Here is a 19562-nt window from a genome sequence, read left to right on the forward strand (position 1 = left end):
TTTTAAGTAAGAGGGAAAGTATATTCTCTAAACATTTAATGAGCCATCTGATTTCATGCACCAATCATTAGTCTTAGCTATTTGATTAAGGTTAAGGAACTACTATTGCCATGCTTACAAAAAGGAGGAAGAAGTGCTAGCTAATCACAAAATTGTGTCATCCATACACACTTTGTTTCTGCCCTTAAACCTTTCATTATTCCTCCAGCCTGTCAAAGGTTCTGTCACTTGAACATAAACAGATGTCACTGTGGGGCATTTGATAAAATGACTGATGCTATTGTTCTCTTTCCAAGGGTAGCTGCATAGAGTGAAGCTTATTGCAAGGTTGAGGTGTGAGGGCTCGGGTGATGGATGGATGTGTACTGTCTGTGTATACTGCTTTTGTGTCTTAGCGTTTGCAGAAGCAAGTAATGAACTTTTTTGTTTTTATCTTTCTCTCACCTTAGACAGTGCATGTGTCCCTTAGCCAAATGAACACAAATCGATAAAAGGTCAATTTTAGGGATGTTGTATTAAATGCAAAAAAACCCAAAATGCATATATACAAAGAATCAGTGTATCAAATGCTAAAGGAGAAATTGCATCGATTTCCTCTTTTTAAAAAAAATATGTGCTCAACTTGAAATTGACAACAGTAACATGGTGCTGTTGCAGAATCAATACATGCCTGTGGTGTAAATTGCTGTAGTCCAATGGCCCATTAACTCAGCAGGATAGGTTGTGGTGTTGGTAATGTTAGAGGTGTGAGTAAGTTCACTGTTTCTCTTATGCTTTCCTCTTCTAGTCTGCACTGAAAAAATCTCCAGGTGATGACTAACTTATGTTCCTGATATGTGTTAACAGACCTCTCTGCATTGAATCATACTTGTTATTAATCTCTTGCTCTCTTCCACAGCATGTCTTTTGTCCTGTCTCCTTCTCTTTCCCCAACCGGTCGTAGCAGATGGCCGCCCCTCCCTGATCCTGGTTCCTTCCTGTTAAAAGGGAGTTTTTCATTCCCACTGTCGCCAAAGTGCTTGCTCGTAGGGGGGTCATATGATTCTTTTTCTCTCTATGTACTATTGTAGGGTCTACCTTACACTGTAAAGCACCTAGAGGCGACTATTGTTGTGATTTGGCGCTATACAAATAAAACTGAATTGAATTGAATACTGGCACAACTTTTACTTTGAAACTGCTTTATTCGAACCATGACAGAATGTCTCAATTGGACATTAAAACAACAGCCATTCAAAATCTTAATGTCTGATGAGAAAAATCCCAGTCTGTTCAGATAAGGACTTTTAAGAGCACTACCTGAAAGAATGCATTGTTTTTTAATATGAGACATATCTGGATAACATGTTAGACAGTTTAGCAAATGGACTCTTTTTTTATCCAGAGCTTTGCCACTGTAATACCTGCAAAAGGTGGTTAGGTAAGACATGTTGACTTGATGATAGAATGACGTCCCTGTTTATGTCATTTAGGATTAATGGTAGCTTTACAAATACGAAGCTATCAATTCCATATTCAATAATGCCCCTCTATTATTAAACATGGAAGCTAGATTTTGAATTGTGGCTAGGTTGTTTTTCACTTCACACTAGTCCATCTTAAATCAACAACTATGCTGCTGAATCTTGTTTATGTGTTTTGGGGGATTTTTTCTTTTTTGTTTGCATGGTAGAGTTTCAACTTATACTGTATTTACTCAAAACAAAGTTTACTTTTTTCCACTAGCATCCAAACAGTAATATTGTCTAAAACCAATATTCTGGGTGGTAACAGATTTACTGGGTTTTGAGAACTGGTCCTGAAAACCACCAAACCTGAATACCTTCCATGCATTAAAGCTTATTTGCATGTTTCAGTTAAAGACATACTTAGTCTTAACACAAGTCCTTCTAAATGAATCCACTGTGACATGCATTGGTGTGTAAAATGGGAAAGCAAGGATGCAAAGTCAAAATACATTTCAGCTTCTTGACACTAAAAATGTGAAAAACATGTCAGTCCCAGTCTGGAATATATAAATCCCACCAAAAAATATAGTTAATGAATAATGTACACGCCAGAGGACAAGGGATTAAAATTAGCTGCAGCTGAGTATCTGCACGTTACTTCAACACTTGGATTTCCCTTTGAAGTTCATGGATTTATTCTACATGTTCTGTAAGAAGTGTGGTTTGAACTGAAGTGCCGAGAATAATCTTCAAAAAGACTATGAGACACAACACGCACTTGCACGCAAACACACAGTTTTACAGCGGAGACAAGACATTTGTTGATGCAGGTCAGTTTTCCTTTTATTGTGTACTTATCACCCTGTGCCACTGTCTTATTATTCTACAGTAAATCTCAGCATTACATCATAAGCATGTACATCCACACACATGCAAGAAAGGGACAATTGGATGTAACACCTGCCCCTCCTCCACCTCCTGCATAAATCAACCATTTCTGCTCCTCTTTCTTCTCATTCTTCACACATGCACATATGAGTCCATTCATTGCTCATGGTCAATCAATCTGGAGTGTCTACTTCATGCTGTCGTCTGCAGTTAGCAAGGAAGAGTAGGAAAGCAGGGGGAGGAAAAGTAAGGAATGGATATCAAAGGAAAGATAGTGGAAGAAGAAAATAGGAAGACGGCAACTCTGCTATGTTGTATCATTGTGGTGTTAATATTTGGGATAGTGCTGGTGTATGTATATATATATATATACATATAATATCACACAGCATAGCAGTGGTGAAAAGGTGAAAAGTGATAAAGTATTTAAAAGTAATTCATATAATTAAATAAAGGATAGAAATAGCTGTTACATTTGAGGATTGCTAAATGTAGGTAACTATTCTCTGATGGAGAATAAATGAATTTTAATTCTTGGTGTAAATGAGGTCTTAAAGCCCCTTTGGACATTTTGCTTTTCACTGCCTTGAAAAACTTTAAAAAAATCTGCTAAAGGTTTTCAAAGCAGCTCAGTTTGTAAGTTAATTACTATTTGTTACTGAAAAGTTCCAAAAATGCGAGAAAGTCAAGTCAAGTTAGTTCATTTGAACAGCAAATATGTTGGCCAAAATCCTACAGAGGAAGTATCTGAAACATCTTTAGAAATAATAATAATACATAAAAAAAAACCCAATGCAAATATAGGTTAAAACCAATGCATGCACCTTCTTAATTACTTATCCAACTCAGGTAGCGGGAGTTGGAGCCTATCCCTGACCAAATTCCCAGTTCATTGCAGAGTAATACAAAGAGACAGGATGCAAACACTTAATCTGATTGTGATTTAGAATCTCAGTCATTTAGAATCACGAGCTAAACTGACAGGCATGTCTTTGGATTGTGAAAGTGAGTAGCTACAGGAAACAAACTCCACACAGACCCCAGCAGGCCAGTGGATTTGAACCCAGGACCTTCTTTTTGTGAGGTGACAGAGCTGCAGTCATTCTTAAAATATCTATAAAAGCTAAAAACAAGAACATTAAAAACAAGTAAAAAATAAAACAAAGTTAAAATAACACAGATGGTTATAAAACTAGCAATGAATTGGGTAAGTGGAAGAAAAAATGTATGTATGTATAGATGGATCCTAGTTACATATTGACGGATGGCAGAGTTTGAATGATGTCTCAAGATTCAGACAGACATGAGAAAAAAAGAGAAAAAGAAAGTAAAAAGTTAAAAAAAGACTAAGTGGAAAAGGTCAAAAATTAAATTCCATGGAAATAAACTTGACTCGCTTTAATCGGGAGGGGACATTATAAAAGGATTGGTGGCAGTCACATTTATTTTTAGATACTTTGATGAAACAACTAGGCCAGTTGAAATACTATGTCAGAGCTGACAAGTTTTCTTTTTGGCAGCAATTGTCATAGTGCTAATTCATAAAATACTTCATGACAAATGAATGTATCAATGATACACCGAGTGACTAACAAATGGCAAAAAAATGCTGATTTTTGAATGTCGTCCTCTTGTTTTGTCTTCCCTTCAGTGCGCTTATATTCTGTGTTCTCTGCTCTTACAGTCTCTTCAGTCTACTTCAACTGCATTGAAATATTAAGCGAGCCCCATTAAACTCCAGAGTACAGCAGAAACACACCACTCTAAAATTCAGAGACAAGCAGAGCATACAAGCCTGCAAAAACAGCATAACAGATAGCTCAGAGCCCGGGCTCCCTCCAGGGTGAACCAGCAGATAGCAGTATGAGTCAATGGATCTGGCTCACTGCCTATTGATCCAAATTGGTGGATCGAGGTCAGGTCAATCTATTTAGGCCCGGCAACTGAGGGGCTGACAGCAGCAGTGCTGATCCTCTTGGGCCTCTGCTGCACAGGAGAGCAAACACAAGAGACCAGCTGGACAGAGCATGCGGGTCAATAGCTACGATCAATGCTAGGTTAAAGATGATCACAGCTAATGTTATGCTATAATCTGAATAGACTGTGGAAATGTGATTCATCATGCTCTGCAGGGACCTGTAGCAGTAACACTTTGGATGAAATGTGAGACTGAACAAGCAGACTGAATAGCAGCACAAAACCAAGGAGGGGCTCATCAGTCAAGGTCAGTGTAGAGACAACGGCTGGATTAAGTTGCTGGGTGTTGAACAGATGCTGAATTTTAAATATATTTCAGAAAAAAGGGAGGAAGCAATAGAATGTAATCTTCATGGTCTTTCTATTAGTTTATCTTCTACTTACTTCATGTTTCTTCATATTTAATTTCACTCAGAAAGAAAGTCTTACTTTGTATCCTGAGATATATGCAGGCTGAAAATAAAACAGAGAACACAGCACCTGGCATGTTATAAGAGTCCACTTAGCCTCAAATGCTGCATGCTTCTCACACCATGTTTGATACCAAGTTTTACTTCAAAACGCCTACATGAACTGTGGCATTCTTCCATGTACAGACTTTCAAGTATATTTCCAATAGTCTACCTTTCTCTTTGGCACCAGATGATGTAAAATATTCTTTCTCATTCAAAGTGACTTGCTACTGGCCTCTTTGACTGAGTTTCAGACCCTAACACCGGCCTTTTCTAAGGACTGAAAGGAATCATAGAGAATATGAAATTGAACACTGCTTCGATACGATGGTGTGGGTGGACCAAATGTCTGTAGTGGAATTTAGAGACGATAACCCTCCAGCAAGCATTAGCATTAGCTTCTGTGCATTTGCTAACCTTGCCTCTGACTGTCCTCGGTTCACACCATGCGCTTCGGTCTGCTTATCATCCTGTGCGCAGGTCTCAGATCTGTGTCTGGGCAGAGGATAAAGGAAAAACTGCTCTACGGTACAGCTAACATGGCTGTTGGGATAGAGGGGAGACGTGGGAAGAGGAAATAACAAGGTAAGGTCTGGTTATCACGAGGCTATACTGTGGTTTGGCCAGGATAGCTTTCCGCAAAGTAACACACACATTTTTGGCTAAATAGTGTCAGCGGTTCACTTTGCACATCTTATTTTTGTTTTAAGAAACAGCAAAACCTTCAGTTTTTGCCACTTTGTCACAGCTCCGCTCTGGTGACAGCAACATTAGTATGGGAGCCATTTGCACAAGAGACTAGCTTAACTTTCTATTTCCAAGTCTTTTCACGCTGCCACTTTCTCAGAGAGAGGATGGACAAACAGTTGGTTAAAACCCCAGAGGCTGAGAGCAAAGTGCACCATCAAAGTATGTCTGTAAACCTACTGCATTATTGATGATTAATTACACAGAAAGCAGACAGGGTGGGCACGTCATGGCTGTCATAACTGAAGTGTCAGCAGCTCTTAAATTGTGCTGAAATAGGGAAAGTAACATGAATGACAAAAGGCTTTTAAAATAGAAGAGGGCTTTTTAAAAAAAAAGATCTGTGGATAAACATTCGGTCACTGGCCTTGGATTTGTTGTAGGGGTTGTCTGACTGTCAAACTATCGCTTATATGAACTTACTTATCAGTTTTTGCTCTGTCATTTGTTATAATCTACATGGAGGTGAGACCAAAAACTCAATAAGAAATCATTTACTGAGGTTACGCAAAAAGGAATACTCTGAGTAACTTTTGCAGAGTTCTGCACAATCCAACTTGTTTTTGCACTCAAAGGGTACAGACTTTACCTTTTTCTAATCCCGCTAAACATTCAATAGCATAAACATTGGACTAATGTATCTAATATCTGAGCTATTAATATGCATTGGGCTGAGTTGAATCCCCTTACAAGGTTTTTGTCCAGATATAATCAACCTTTTAACTTCTCAAATAAATTTGAGGTACTGTCATGATCTGAGCAGCCAGGAACACACAGGCACAAATATAATCTTCAAAAAAATGGGTTTTATTATACCCCAAAAAGGACAAGATGATTACAAAAATTCAAAATAACAAAAATAAACTTTTTAAGAACCAAGTGGGCCCATAAAAGAGGTTAACTTAACAGAACACTACTCAAAAGTCACTTAACAAAAACATAACTCAACAAACTGACCTGCCCAAATGAGAAACAGCTCTAGTTATATAGCAAATGAACAAACCATTATATACACCAAAGGTGAAAACTAAAGAGATAACAGCTAACCATCATTCAAGAAGAACCCCATTCCCCCTACATGATCACAATAGATGGTCCAATCCACTTTATTGGCTTCTGCATTTAAACCAGCTCCACCCTCAGCCTCCTCTTTCAGCCAAACCAGGAAAGACTGGAGCGGAGGTCAGGTAACTCAGAAAGCGCAGAAATATAATTAATATAACATACCTATATAAAATAACAAACAATGCAAAGCAAAGTCTATGCCACCATTTGGGCTATAGCTTAGTGCTGTCATGCATTACAGGTAAACTCAAAATATCAAATTAGTTAACTTATGATCACAGAAGCTTTAGAGCATAACGTAAACATAAGACAAAAAGATCAAATGAATATTACCTAGGTATCTCAATTGTGTGGTTGCATGCAGCCATCACAGGCACACAAAAACTCCTCTCAGCCTGTTTACCCCCATCCACACCCACAGCTTTAGGGCATTTTTCATTACATTGCTGTTCAACTGCTTTTACCGGCATTTTGTTCATAATTACTATGAAGTCCACTCCTCTTTAATAACACTCTACAAAGAAGCCAATGATCCAGTTACTAAGATGTTTTTTTTTCTTATGAAAAGACACCCAGCAATATACTGTAGACAGACAACCAGACAGCTATTTCATGTTCAGTAAGAGCAAAGGAAGGCATAGTCTATCTGAAATTACAAATTGTTCCTCATCACAGATGTATCATCTGAACATAATGTATCCACATCTGAATATCTTGATATTCTCTTTGAAGCTCTTTGAACTGCCAATCAGTGAAGTGCTCGCAGTAGATCTGCAATATCATTTTCTTTATTCCCTTTTTTTAAAACTTATATCTGTGTTTACTCATCTTGATGTCTTTTTCTTCCTTACTTTGTTCTTTCTTGGTCTTTGTTCTTTTCTGGCTTTCTGCTTTCCTCAGTAGGTGACAAAAAGTATTTTCAAAACTATTGTCAATTTGTTCTTTGTGTCAGACTAAGAAATTGTTTTTTTTTTTTTTTTTTTTTTTTTGTCTATCCAATACTCTGTGTTGCATTTCAAACAACAAATGCGGTTTATCAGTGAATGACTGCTTTGGGTTAGCTCTTCCAGTAGAAAACATCCCACTGTGGCAATATCTGTACCACAGTGTGTTTAAACTATAAAGCTCAGGCCTTTGGTGACAGACCAGGATTTATTTCTTCAACAGGGTCAAATTTTGGTCAGATTTTCAAATACTCGTGGTGGGAAATTGCTCTAGGGTGAATACTCCATATCAACTACTGTGGGTTAGAAAACAGCCCAAGAAACACCACTCACACATAAAAAGGGTGATGGAACCAAGCAGGGTTTCTGACAAGACTACAGGATGAATCCTCTCTTTGCTGTGGATGGCCTAATGAAGCAATTAAAAGCACAACTCTATAAGTGCATGAAAAAAGTCTACATCAATCATTTTATATCATATCTCAAACCCCCATACTGATCTTATAACTTCCTAAAACTTCAAAGACTGATAAAGATTTGCAGCGCTTGCATAAGGGAACCAAAAGGACCAGTTAAAGCAAAGGAAGATGCCTTAAGCTGGTTTGCTAAGTCCTTATCTCTTCTTTTGACTTATCCCCTCTATATATAAAGAAATGTTTAAACTCTTTTACCTCCAGACAGATTCTATCACCTGAAGCAATAGTCTTTGCTTCCAGCAGAAGTTCTGTCACTTATTAAGTGAATAATGGTTTATTTCACTTTTTTAAATTTGCAAAAGCTTTTGTCTGGGGAGTGAACCCCACTGGAACCTTGCTTATTTCCAACTCACGCTCTGTAGTCATCCATTAGGGTCAAATCAAGGTTCAGTATCTTGCCCAAGGATACGTTGGAGGAGGGCACAGAGATCAAACCTCCAACCTTCAGATTAGTAGACACCCCACGCTTCCTCCTGAGCCATCATCGTTTAGTGGATGATTTTAACGTGGAATGGTATGATGCAAAGTGGGAAACTTTAATATTATTGTTTCAATGTCACTTTGGATTACTGACTTAATGTTGCTCACATTTTATTATTTACTTAAATGCATCCTCAATTTTAGCAGAACAAATAGTTCAGTAATTAATCAGCTGCAGGTATGACCAGTCCAGCCACTAGAGTACCTTTCTCACTCTTTCAAATACTGTCAAAATAAAACAGCCCACTCTTATGGAGCAGAAAAAACTTTGCTGTTCATCATCTTTGATGCCTGAGGTCAGAACAGAAACTTCTGAGGAGATTCCACACTGACTTGTGGGTGAAGACATTATTGAGGAAACTGGCTCAGGAGGTCATTTGTCTTAAATACCCTCTGAGCTTGAGGGGATTCCTCCAGGTGCTGCCTTGCTTCTCTGAGATTTATTGAGGTGGCAGTTTTATAATCCACAAACGAATGGTGTTGCAATGATGGTGTGTTTGAAAGCTGCTGTTTTCAGAGTGTATGTTTTTAAAAAATATTCTTTGTCATTGGGAGGCACGCCATCTCAGCAGGGATCAGATTTAGCTGAGCCGTTAATGGACCAGCAAATCACCTTCAGAATACACTGCGGTCTACAGGATTGTATTAATTTGTTCTCCCACCTTGCATGCCCGTGTACCTCTCCTGCTCATTATTTGCTAGTTCCTTCATTCTGATTTTCTTTATACAAATATAAACTACTTTAGTAGCCCAATTTATTTTTATGTATTTCTATAATTATGGACAAGAAGTTTGACAATTTGAGTCTGTTCAGTTATAAAATGCATAGTCAGCGAAGCAAGAGGAATGGTTTGATCATGTGACTTTTTAACTCTTTATTGATTGTATTTCCTTTTTTCTTTAATTTTTCCCAAAATATAAATAACATTTCTACATAATGCGTCAGACTATTGCAGGATTAAATTGGCACCTGTGCTTTACTGGTCCCTACTAAACTATTCATATGCACTTAAACAGATAGGGCACCTAAACAAAACATGAATAAATGAAAACCTTTGACTAAAGAAAATGAAAGAATTTATAATTTAAATCTCTCTTCCGCATTCGTGCAATGTTAATCTATTGTAATCTAGTTGTTTTGACAATGCTGTTACGATGACTAAACTGCCGATGTCAAAGTTCATGTTTACAATTAGATAAGGCACAATATTCAAAAGTGTTGATCATTTTATTAAAGTCAAATAAAATACAATACAGTGAATGCAAAAAGCATATTGTGTGTACACGTGATAACCCCGGCCAGATTTACCAAAACACCAATCTTTTAAACTTGGTTGATTCTGATCTAGAGTTAATGAGTTTGAATTTCAGAAGCCTAGTTTGAACTTAGTGTTATGACCATGATTTCAGTCATGGTGGCTGGATTTTGTTCTGTGTGTTCTGTGCCTTTAAATGTCTTCCTTCCTGATTAGGGAGCTAGTAGCTGCTGATTGGTTCCCATGGTCAAGTGGCTGTTTTAAAAACCCTCTCCAGTAGTTGTCCCTCTGCAGCAACTGACAGCAACAGCAGACCTGTCCTTGGTTTCCAAACCCTCTGTGACATTCGCGTGTGTGTTTCCTATGAATTGCTACATTTTGTCTATAGTTTGTAGATACTTTTCACTTGTAAATAGGTACTGAAGCAGAAGGGGTGAGCTGCCTTTTTATTTTCTGTACTGTTTTCTCTTGTTTATTCAATAAGGACGTTAGGGGTAGCACTTGTCTTTTGTTTGATTTTTGTTTCACTCAGGTTTTAGGTAGCACCTCCCTTTTTGGAATAAGCTGGTTTTGTTTGTCATGTTGGCCTGTGTTCACCCCGGAGTTAAACCTTTCAGTTTGGTAACAATAAAATCACCCTTAACTTGTAAATTGGGTTCTGGGTATGGCTCTGGGGACCAGGGCGGGGTCACCTTCCTTTTAACCCTTATGTTGCGCTCCTGTACCCCAAGACCGGGACGTAACACTTAGTGTGACTTGTCCTGACAATCAGAGATAACTACAAATACTACTATATTTGTCTCTCTATGCACCTCTTTTCTGTCTTCTCTTTCCTCTCACCTTTAACTGCTCACAGCTGTTCGCTACCTGTCCCTGAGCCTTGTTCTGGCAAAGCCTATTCCTGCTAGAAGGGGATTTTTCCTCCCCACTATCAGTAAATCGCTGCTTGTAGAAGATTATCTAACTGTTGAGGTTCTCTCTCAAATATACAGGGACGCTATGACATTGGGATGATTTTGTGGGAAACTGAAAATCTCATTATGCTTCTTGATAGTTAAGAATGTTAATTTTCAACTGCCTGTATTGGTAAATGGAACGGCACTTTCAACTCCAATTGAGCACTCTACAAGCCTCACTTGCCCAACCACACACACATTCATACACATGTTTTTTTGTAATCTAGCATTTTACACACCCCTGCACATTCCAGTGCAGGGCTGGGTGACTAATTTTTCAAAGGGGCCACTTGAGAAACCGAGACTTTTGTGTAGGGCCACACCAGTAAGCTAAATTCAATTCTGCTCAACATTTTATCCCCTTATAAACTGCTCCTGGTAAGAGCAGATTAGTAGTTATAATTAAACAATGAAAATGTGAGATAGACTTGCTAAAAGCACCAACATTTTATCGCTATTTAATCAGCATTCCTAAAAACATAAGTGTACAAAATGTTAATGTTTTTGTGAAATTTCAGTCTTTCAACTTTATGCAAGCTGCTATTGCTATTTGGCTTGTAGTTTAAGTATTTCATCTGCAGTTTTTCTGTTTTAACTTCCACAGTGACAGAACTTAGTCTGTTTTGAGCTTGAACAAGTGCATTAAAGTCAGGTTTAGTATCTTATGTTGTAATGCTAAGGGCACCAGAGAGGTGATCGAGACTGAAAATATGCATCTGGATTTGTTGAACTTTATCATTGCAAATTTTTGTCCTTTGTGAGAGAAAAATAAAAATCCAGCAGTGATGCTAACTTTAAACTGAAACTGATTTCCTTCAATGTCCTCGATCTGTCTTATTAAGATTTGCCTGGAGAGAGAATAAGTCCATCAAATACTTTTTCACAACCATCCCATCATCGAAATGCTGACCATTTTTTTTCAATTTTGCGGGAGAGCTCAAAGCTGATCATAACTGTTCCATTCCTGGATGTGTAAAGCTTGGTAAAAAGTTCTTGTTGCTTTTGCAGCTTTGCTAGCAAAGTCTGTTTCAGCTCTACATCAGTCACATTTTTCTGTATGTTTAGTCTCACAATGGTAATAAAAATTGTAATCCTTAAACACCGCAACCTGCTTTCCAGAAAGCAATGACACAGCTTAACCTCTGACCTCAGTAAACAGTCCATGTCTTATTCGGCATTGTCTTGCACACATGTATGCATGTAAATTTGAAAAGGAAAAAGCAATCACCTTCAAAATAAAAGCAACAAAGCGATTTGTCTGATTCCCTTCATCATCACATAAAACAGTAAGTGGTCTTAAGGTTTTTATCAAAGAATGTTTAGCAGCTGAAATGCGACATACATTGTGTATACTTATTTACATCTGAATCCTAATTTTCCGATTTTCTAATTGGCCAGATGTGGTCTGCAGGCCATGCAATGCCCGAGTTACCCCAGCAGATGCATAGGGGACAACTTGAGGTTTTGAGATCTTGCCCAAGGATACTTCAATATGTACAGTAGTGGAATCACTGATCGAACAACTTACCTTCTGACTTGTGGATGGCTCTCTTTACCTCACGAAGCACAGCTGTGATAATAAAAAAAAAAAGCTGCAGTTGATTACCACAGTTGCTGGGCCAATACCAAATAAATGTAAAAAAAAAAAAAAGAAAAAAAAAGAGAGAGTTTCCCTGCTGGAGAATTATGACCTGACTGATGTTCATGTTTTGCTATTAAGTGTGTTTCAAGCAGGTCCTTGTTGGGATGTCTGTGAGTGCAGATAGAAAGGTATAGCAATGTGCCCACATTGCTGTGTATACAGGGCAAGAGTCAGAAAACTAATGCTCCTGAAAGCAGACTGGATGAATTATGAAGACAAATCATTCCACTGGTTTAACTACATAAAAAGTGCAAGTGTTATGGTTTTTGACCAAAGACTCTTTGAATAAAACTACACTAAACAGCGAGTGAGTTTATTTTTAGATAAGGGGGAAAATTCAAAACTATAAACAATAGTATACCCAAGAGCTTTTATGGCAAACCTCAAATCAAAAAAACAATTTTACCCCGTTTTGTTGTTTGTTGGAAGCGAAAATCGTGACTTACATTACAATTTGTTTAACTGAATGTAAGTGGGCAGTTATTTATTTATTTTTTTATTTAACCTTTATTTATACAGGTCTCTCTTGTAACTGAGACCCAGTGTCTCATTCACAAGATAGACCTGTTCCAGACAAACATATTAAAATTACAACAATAATTAAAGCTGCAAGCAGCGATATGAGGGCCCTCGCACCCCCGGCGCGTCGAGCCAAGCCCAACACCTAAAACCAGCGCTTCCGATCTGATGTCACATTGATGGAATTCATGCATTTAACCACCAGCTAAAATTTCATCTCATTCAACCATTATTATAGTCGTCCCACTAGGTGGCGCTCTAACCATTACTGACAAATGGCATAACAAACATTTCCGAGCTCGAGTCTCATCACGCCTGCGACCTTTGGGAGAGATTGGACATTGTGTTTTTGAGCGACAGCAGGTTACTGCTTTTGGCAAGTGATTGAAACTCCACGTGCCGCCATGACCACCCCCTGTTTCCCTGAACGTAAAAAGCTTCGCAATTTAACATCACAAAGGTCTTTAGATTCCACACACAGGAGATCGCGTAAATCTAATGAAGTCCCTTGGAGGAGTTCGTCAAAGTATAAGGCCTGAAAAGAGGGGAAAATGTCGCCAAATTTACACATTAATTTTAAAATGGCTGACTTCCTGTTGGATTTGGGATATTGCTCCAAGAGACTTTTTGTACATCTTGATATCTCCAATAAGCTTGCCAGGTTTCAAACTCATACATAAAACACAGAGCAGGGGCTGTTGTTTTGAAATTTTGTAGGGGGCGCTGTGGAGCCATTTTGCGCTGTTCAAGGAAAATGAACATATAAAAAGAAATCCCTCATCACATTAGAGGTGTGCGCCAAATTTCAAGACTTTTAAACTTTTCAAGCCCCTCAAAAGCCACTTCATCTTTCATGGTGAACTGCGTTGCCACCAGGGTGCGCCGTTCAGTTTATAGTCACAATTTTCTCACTGAAGCATCAAGAGGGACTGATGGTGATATTCACCGCTTTTGAGGTGGCCACGATGAACCTGTGAAAATCAGTACAACAAAATGAAAGACATGACATTTCCTGGTGCCACTAGGTGGCGCTCTACGTATTCCTGACAATGGGCATATCAATCTGTTCAGGGCGGGTCTGACATCATCCCTGTAAAATCTGGTACTGATCAGATTGGATTTCATTGAGTTACACTAATTTGTTTCTTCATGGCGAGACCTCAATGTTCGCCATGCTGCTGGGGTCACACCCTTCAGCGAAAACTCACAGTTTTCTCTGTAACCCAAGACCAACTCCTTAAGGCTTTCCTGGAGAAATTTGAGGCTGCAGATGTCACCCATTACAATACTGTACCCCAAAGTGTAAAACATGACATTTCCTGTTCCCACTAGGTGGCGCTGTCCCTGATGTCAAATATGGCAGTTGAAATATGTTCAGGGTGGAGCCTTATCATATGTGTCCACTTTGGTCAAGGTCGGACAATGTATGACAGAACGAGAGGCAATAAGATTTTCATGGCGAGTCATCGAAATTACGCCGTGGCGCCACGGCCTCACAGTAACCCGAAAACTCAAAGCTCCGCAATTTAACATGGCCCAGGTGTGTAGTTGAGACTGACCAAATATGAAGCTTGTACGGTGAAATTCCAATGAGGAGTTCGCAAAAGTTCGAGGCATGGAAATGGCAAAATTAGAGCCAAAATGTCACCTTCACTTCCAAATGGCGGACTTCCTGTTGGGTTTAGGACATGGCCATAATAGACTTTTATGTGCGTCTCCGAACGTTAGATATGTGTTCGAGTTTTATACATGTAGGTCATACCCATCTCGGGGCTCGCTTTCTCATTTTTCTAGGTGGCGCTACTGAGCCAATTTTCCCTGGACATGTCTACGGACATTAAAATACGTAAATTTTCACCAGACCTGACGAGTCTGCAAAATTTCATGAGTTTTCGAGCATGTTTAGGCCCTCAAAAGGCCGATTCATTTGCCGAAATAATAATAATAATAATAATAATAATAATAATAATAATAATAATAATAATAATAATAATAATAATAATAATAATAATAATAATAAGAAACAGAGCAGATACAATAGGGCCTTCGCACTCGAAGTGCTCGGGCCCTAATAATTACAACAATAATAAAAAATACATAAAACAATAAAATAGCTAAATATGTCTAATGTACAGAGTCATATTAAAAACAAGTTCCCAGAGATGATTTTGAAGTCTGCAAGTGAAATCCTTCCGCAATGTAAAGACATTGCTGGTGTATGACCACTCTGCTTTGGCCCTGCACTCACTGGGTAATAGCTGTTTATATTTCCCAGGAAGAAACAAAAGAATTGTATGAAATACAACAAACAAACAGTATCTTTATCTCCATGATGATGTGCTGGCAGGGATCCAGTTGATAAGTACCTCTAGAAAGAAGCTTTTGGGTTTAAATTCAGTGTTAGTTTATACTTGAACTTTCAAGTGTAAGCTAATACTCAACAACAAGGAAATGAACTTCTACAAACACTCGAGTAGCTGACAGCCCCCTGGAGACGGCAGAAAATTGCTAAGGGATAGTGAGTTGAGCTTCTAGTCTCAAAGTTTATTTACGACTCTACTGGTGTTGAAACGTGTCAGGGGTGTTTGGGAGCCCTCTTGTACAAAGGGCCTTGAGCGGATATTTAATGGAGCTCTCAATGAAGAGAGGGAAAGAGAAAGACAGGATGACATTGTCTCCATCTGAAGACTCACCTCTTTCTAATTGCCTCAAGTCGTATTGATTACCCAAGACCCCTCACACACCTCTTCTATGTGATCCCTTCACTCTGTGTAATCCCCACACAGAGCTTACAGACCAGGTTGTTTGCTGTTTTCTGATGTGATTAGCAGTATTGATCAAAGTGTGCGTGTGTATTTATTTGTGTTTGGAGGCACCTTGCGGGTTTGATCACTCACTAATTGGATGCTAAAAAGAAGGAAGGAAAGACATCTGCTTAATAATATTCATCTGATGATCATGCATCAAACATCAAACTTTCTCTTGCAACAACACCACATATGCCCACACACACTGATTCCAGAAACCAGCACTTAAGCTGAGCTTCTATCACCCCCCTCTTGTCAGGCCTGGAGGTGTGTTTAAGCAGCAGTTTGAGCCCCTGCACATTACCAGACATCTTACTGTGACACCACACACTCTTACTGCCAGTCATTCTTATTCCCTCGTCTGTCTTTCTGTCCCTAAGGGAAATGAAGATGACTCCATCCCCATGCAATTAAATGCTCTCATTCTGTCTGGCCCTCTTCTATTCATTTTGTGTGTGTGTGTATGTCTGTGTGTTAGTGAAATAGATGAGATGTCAGATCCTGTGCAGACAGTTGGAGTAAGGACTAGACCAGAAAGTGAGAAATGTGACTACAGCTAATGTCCTTCCATCGCTTCACTGATTGGAAGAACCCTGGACCCCAGCAATAACGGCCACCAATTAGACAGGCCTCCACAGTTGGCAGTTGAGTTGTATCTGAGTGTAAGTCACCTACTAGACCTTTTGGCTCTCACTTGAGCTTATTGGAGGTTTGGAAATTCACTTAAGTTCTAAGCTGCCCGTGGACTGAAAAACTGTGTATTGAATACCAAAACAAGATTGGTCTCCATGCAATTTAAAGTCAAGGACATAACGGTATGTAGTATCACACAAAAATAAAGTTAGTCATGATTATAATGTGTGTATCATTATATCTCTCAAGTTTTTTGTCTACTGGATTTTATTTTATTTATTGAACATGATAATTCTCAGCATCCTAGGTGGATTTTTTTTAAATTTTTGAATAATTTTTTATATTTTATTAATGTTTCTGCAATGTGCAACATATCCCAAAGTCTGATGCTAAACAGGAAACAGTGCATCACATATTGTATAACCAATGCTAAAAATAGACCACCTCAGTCTGAATGGTATATTGGTGTGAAGCATGTACAGCTTCCATGCAATAAAATGAAATCATAATCACAATCCCTAAAGAACTGCACCACTTTCACACAAGGCTCAGTTTACTTCACATGAGAATCACTTTGTAGACTTCTGACGGTCTGAAGGAACAATAAAAATAACTCTAATGATGTCATCAGGGATTCAGCTTTAAAGTACAAATTTACGACTAGAAAGCTTCTGTTTTTGAACTGAGAATATGGAGCTTTATAAGGTATGAGCCTTTATGAGAAAAGATCAGATAATAAACAAGGGTTCAACATGGGCTCAAAATGCCCTCCATACCACAAGTTGAGTGCTTGGCACTCAACTTGAGATCCAGATAGTTTGAGAACATCAGGAAAATGTTTCCCAGTTTCAATGTGTATTTGTAACAATATGATGCACATCCAATTTTAGTAATTATGTAGCCTCCAGATGAAAACAATCAATCCAGTGCACAAGTATCAAACACACTGATTGAGAGTTATGCTGACAAAGGCAAAATCAATCAAAGTTTCCAGGCTAACCTCACTGATTCAAGGCACATAACCGGACACCACCATGTTTGCCATGTTTGTGCTGTTAGTGCTTCTTGGAGCATTATAACAGACTTATCTGACAAATATCTAAGCCCGCTGTGTGGTATACACTATACAAGAAGTTTGTGTTTAAGTCTTAGTGAGAAAAATCTCATTTTATAAGTCTGATACAGACCATTAGAAGGCAGATATTTGTGCTTTTGCTTTGTGTTGTAAGCTAATAATTTATCAACCCATCCTTTCATCCAAATATGATCCCTTCTGTAAAGGCTCTTTGATTACATTATGACAACTGAAGGACTGAGGTTCTAAGGGCATGACTCATACAATATATGACAAATGTCATAGGCCAATTATGCATAACACCTACATGAGCTGCTCAGCCACAGAAACCCATGCCATGAAGCTCCCAGTACACAATTTGTGTGCTGATTATAATACAAGAGGAGGTTTGAAACTATTGTTATTGAGGCATTGTTATTGAGGGTGTTGACTACTTACAGCTGATTATAAAATTTCTAGGAGGAAAGAAATTTTACAAAGTGATTGTTGCATCAAATTAGATCCACAGTAGAAAACAATGAGCTCTTTAAAATGACCCACTTTCTCCAAAATGTTTGTAATGATAAAATGCATGGATAGCCACTTGATTTTATAGACCTCTGGTAATGATACTGGAAACACCTGCATTTAAATATTACGAGGTATGGCTTAACACTTTCTGTACTTATAGTGTATTTGTGGTTAAGTCATAATATCTGCTGCTCTGTCTCTGTCTCTACTTTGTCTCAAAAATTAGCAACCTAAACAACCATCCTCTGAAAAGAGATCTTACAAGCACTATATATATCTAAAGTTTGGTTTGGTTCCCAAGTTTGTGTTAAAGTGCTCAAAACCTTTAGACCTCTAACTCACTAAACCTTTAAGTTGTTAGAACCGGCTTTTTTATTTATGCTCATTATGGAAATAAATAATTGGCTTTCTACTTATGTGTCTTCATGCTGATGTGCCGCATCTCATTCCAAACATTGGATCACTAGTCAAACTGCACAGTGACCTACACTTTGTGTACACACCAAACTAAACAGAGAGGAGCACTTCAACTCTACCTGCAAGCTAACAAGCTAGCTAACACAGAATGGCACAAAAAAGGTAATTTTTTGTGCCATGGTGAATGTAGACAACTTCAAGAGCACTTTTACAGTCAATACTTCTTAACTTGGTGCAAAGACAGGCCAGTGTATTCATCCACCACAAAACAGTCTTATATACCTTGATTTTTTAAACCACACAACATAAGAAATATGGACCCATAAACAGGGAATGAAGTCTTTCAACAAGGTGTAAGATGATAAGAGGCATGCAGCTACAACAGCAACAGCAAAAAGTTGTTTCTGTGAGCCAACTCTCAAAGTGATGGAAATGTAAAAACAAGTTTCATTATAGACTAATTTCAACAAATGACATTATACTGCTAAAAATATTTGCTTGTCTACCTTCACATGAAACAAGGTCTTCTGGGAAGGTTTAGATGTGTGTTTATGGGAATTTTTGACCATTCTCCCAGAAGTATATTGTGAGGTTGTGAGGTCAGACACTGATGTTGGACAAGAAGACCTAGCTCGGAGTCTCTGGTCTAATTCATCCCAAAGGTGTTAGGTGTTCTGTGCAGGCCAGTCAAATTCTTCCACACCAAATTCAGTCATACATGTCTTTATGGACCTTGCTAGACCTGGAGTGATTGCTGAGTGACTGCACAAACACAGATATACTATATTTATATACATATATATGTATACATATATATATATGTTAAAGTGATCCTTAGTAAAACTGAATCTGACAGCTCTGGATCTTAAATGAATAATTGTCTCAAATGACACATTTTTCACTAGAGTTCTCCTATTTCTTACACAGTCTGGCCGTGCAGGTGTTCATTTAGACCTCCAACTCATACTTTAACAATGGACAACATAACCTGGAAAAAATGCATGCAACTACCAACCTTTTTCTTGTTAGTTGGGCAAATATAGAAACTTGTCACCACAATGGTTGTTCCTGGCATCAGGTTGAGTTTGGTGTAGGTGGTGCCATAGTCAGTAGACCTAACAAAATTGCAGGCAAAAAAACAAGAACAGGTACAAGTTAGTCTGGAAACATTTAAGAGCTTTTTTTGCATAGTTTTCCTTTTGCAATAATCCCATGAGAGGTAGGCAAAGATGCCTGGGAAAGCAGCTGCTTATTCTCTCAAACTGCCCTA

The 19562-nt window shown here is 38.4% G+C and overlaps 1 protein-coding gene across 7 annotated transcripts in view; it reads right to left on the reverse strand.

The window, feature by feature from the left end:
- sorcs2 (sortilin-related VPS10 domain containing receptor 2) overlaps positions 1–19562 on the reverse strand; it is a 377677-nt gene that overhangs the window by 219202 nt on the left and 138913 nt on the right. For all 7 annotated transcript variants that reach the window (XM_039609304.1, XM_039609303.1, XM_039609302.1 and 4 more), the window contains one exon: positions 19308–19407. In XM_039609304.1, the coding sequence (XP_039465238.1) occupies positions 19308–19407 (100 nt within the window). The remainder of the gene's footprint in view (positions 1–19307; positions 19408–19562) is intronic.

The sequence above is a fragment of the Oreochromis aureus genome, linkage group 3 (assembly GCF_013358895.1).
Source record: "Oreochromis aureus strain Israel breed Guangdong linkage group 3, ZZ_aureus, whole genome shotgun sequence".
Taxonomy (NCBI): Eukaryota; Metazoa; Chordata; class Actinopteri; order Cichliformes; family Cichlidae; genus Oreochromis; species Oreochromis aureus.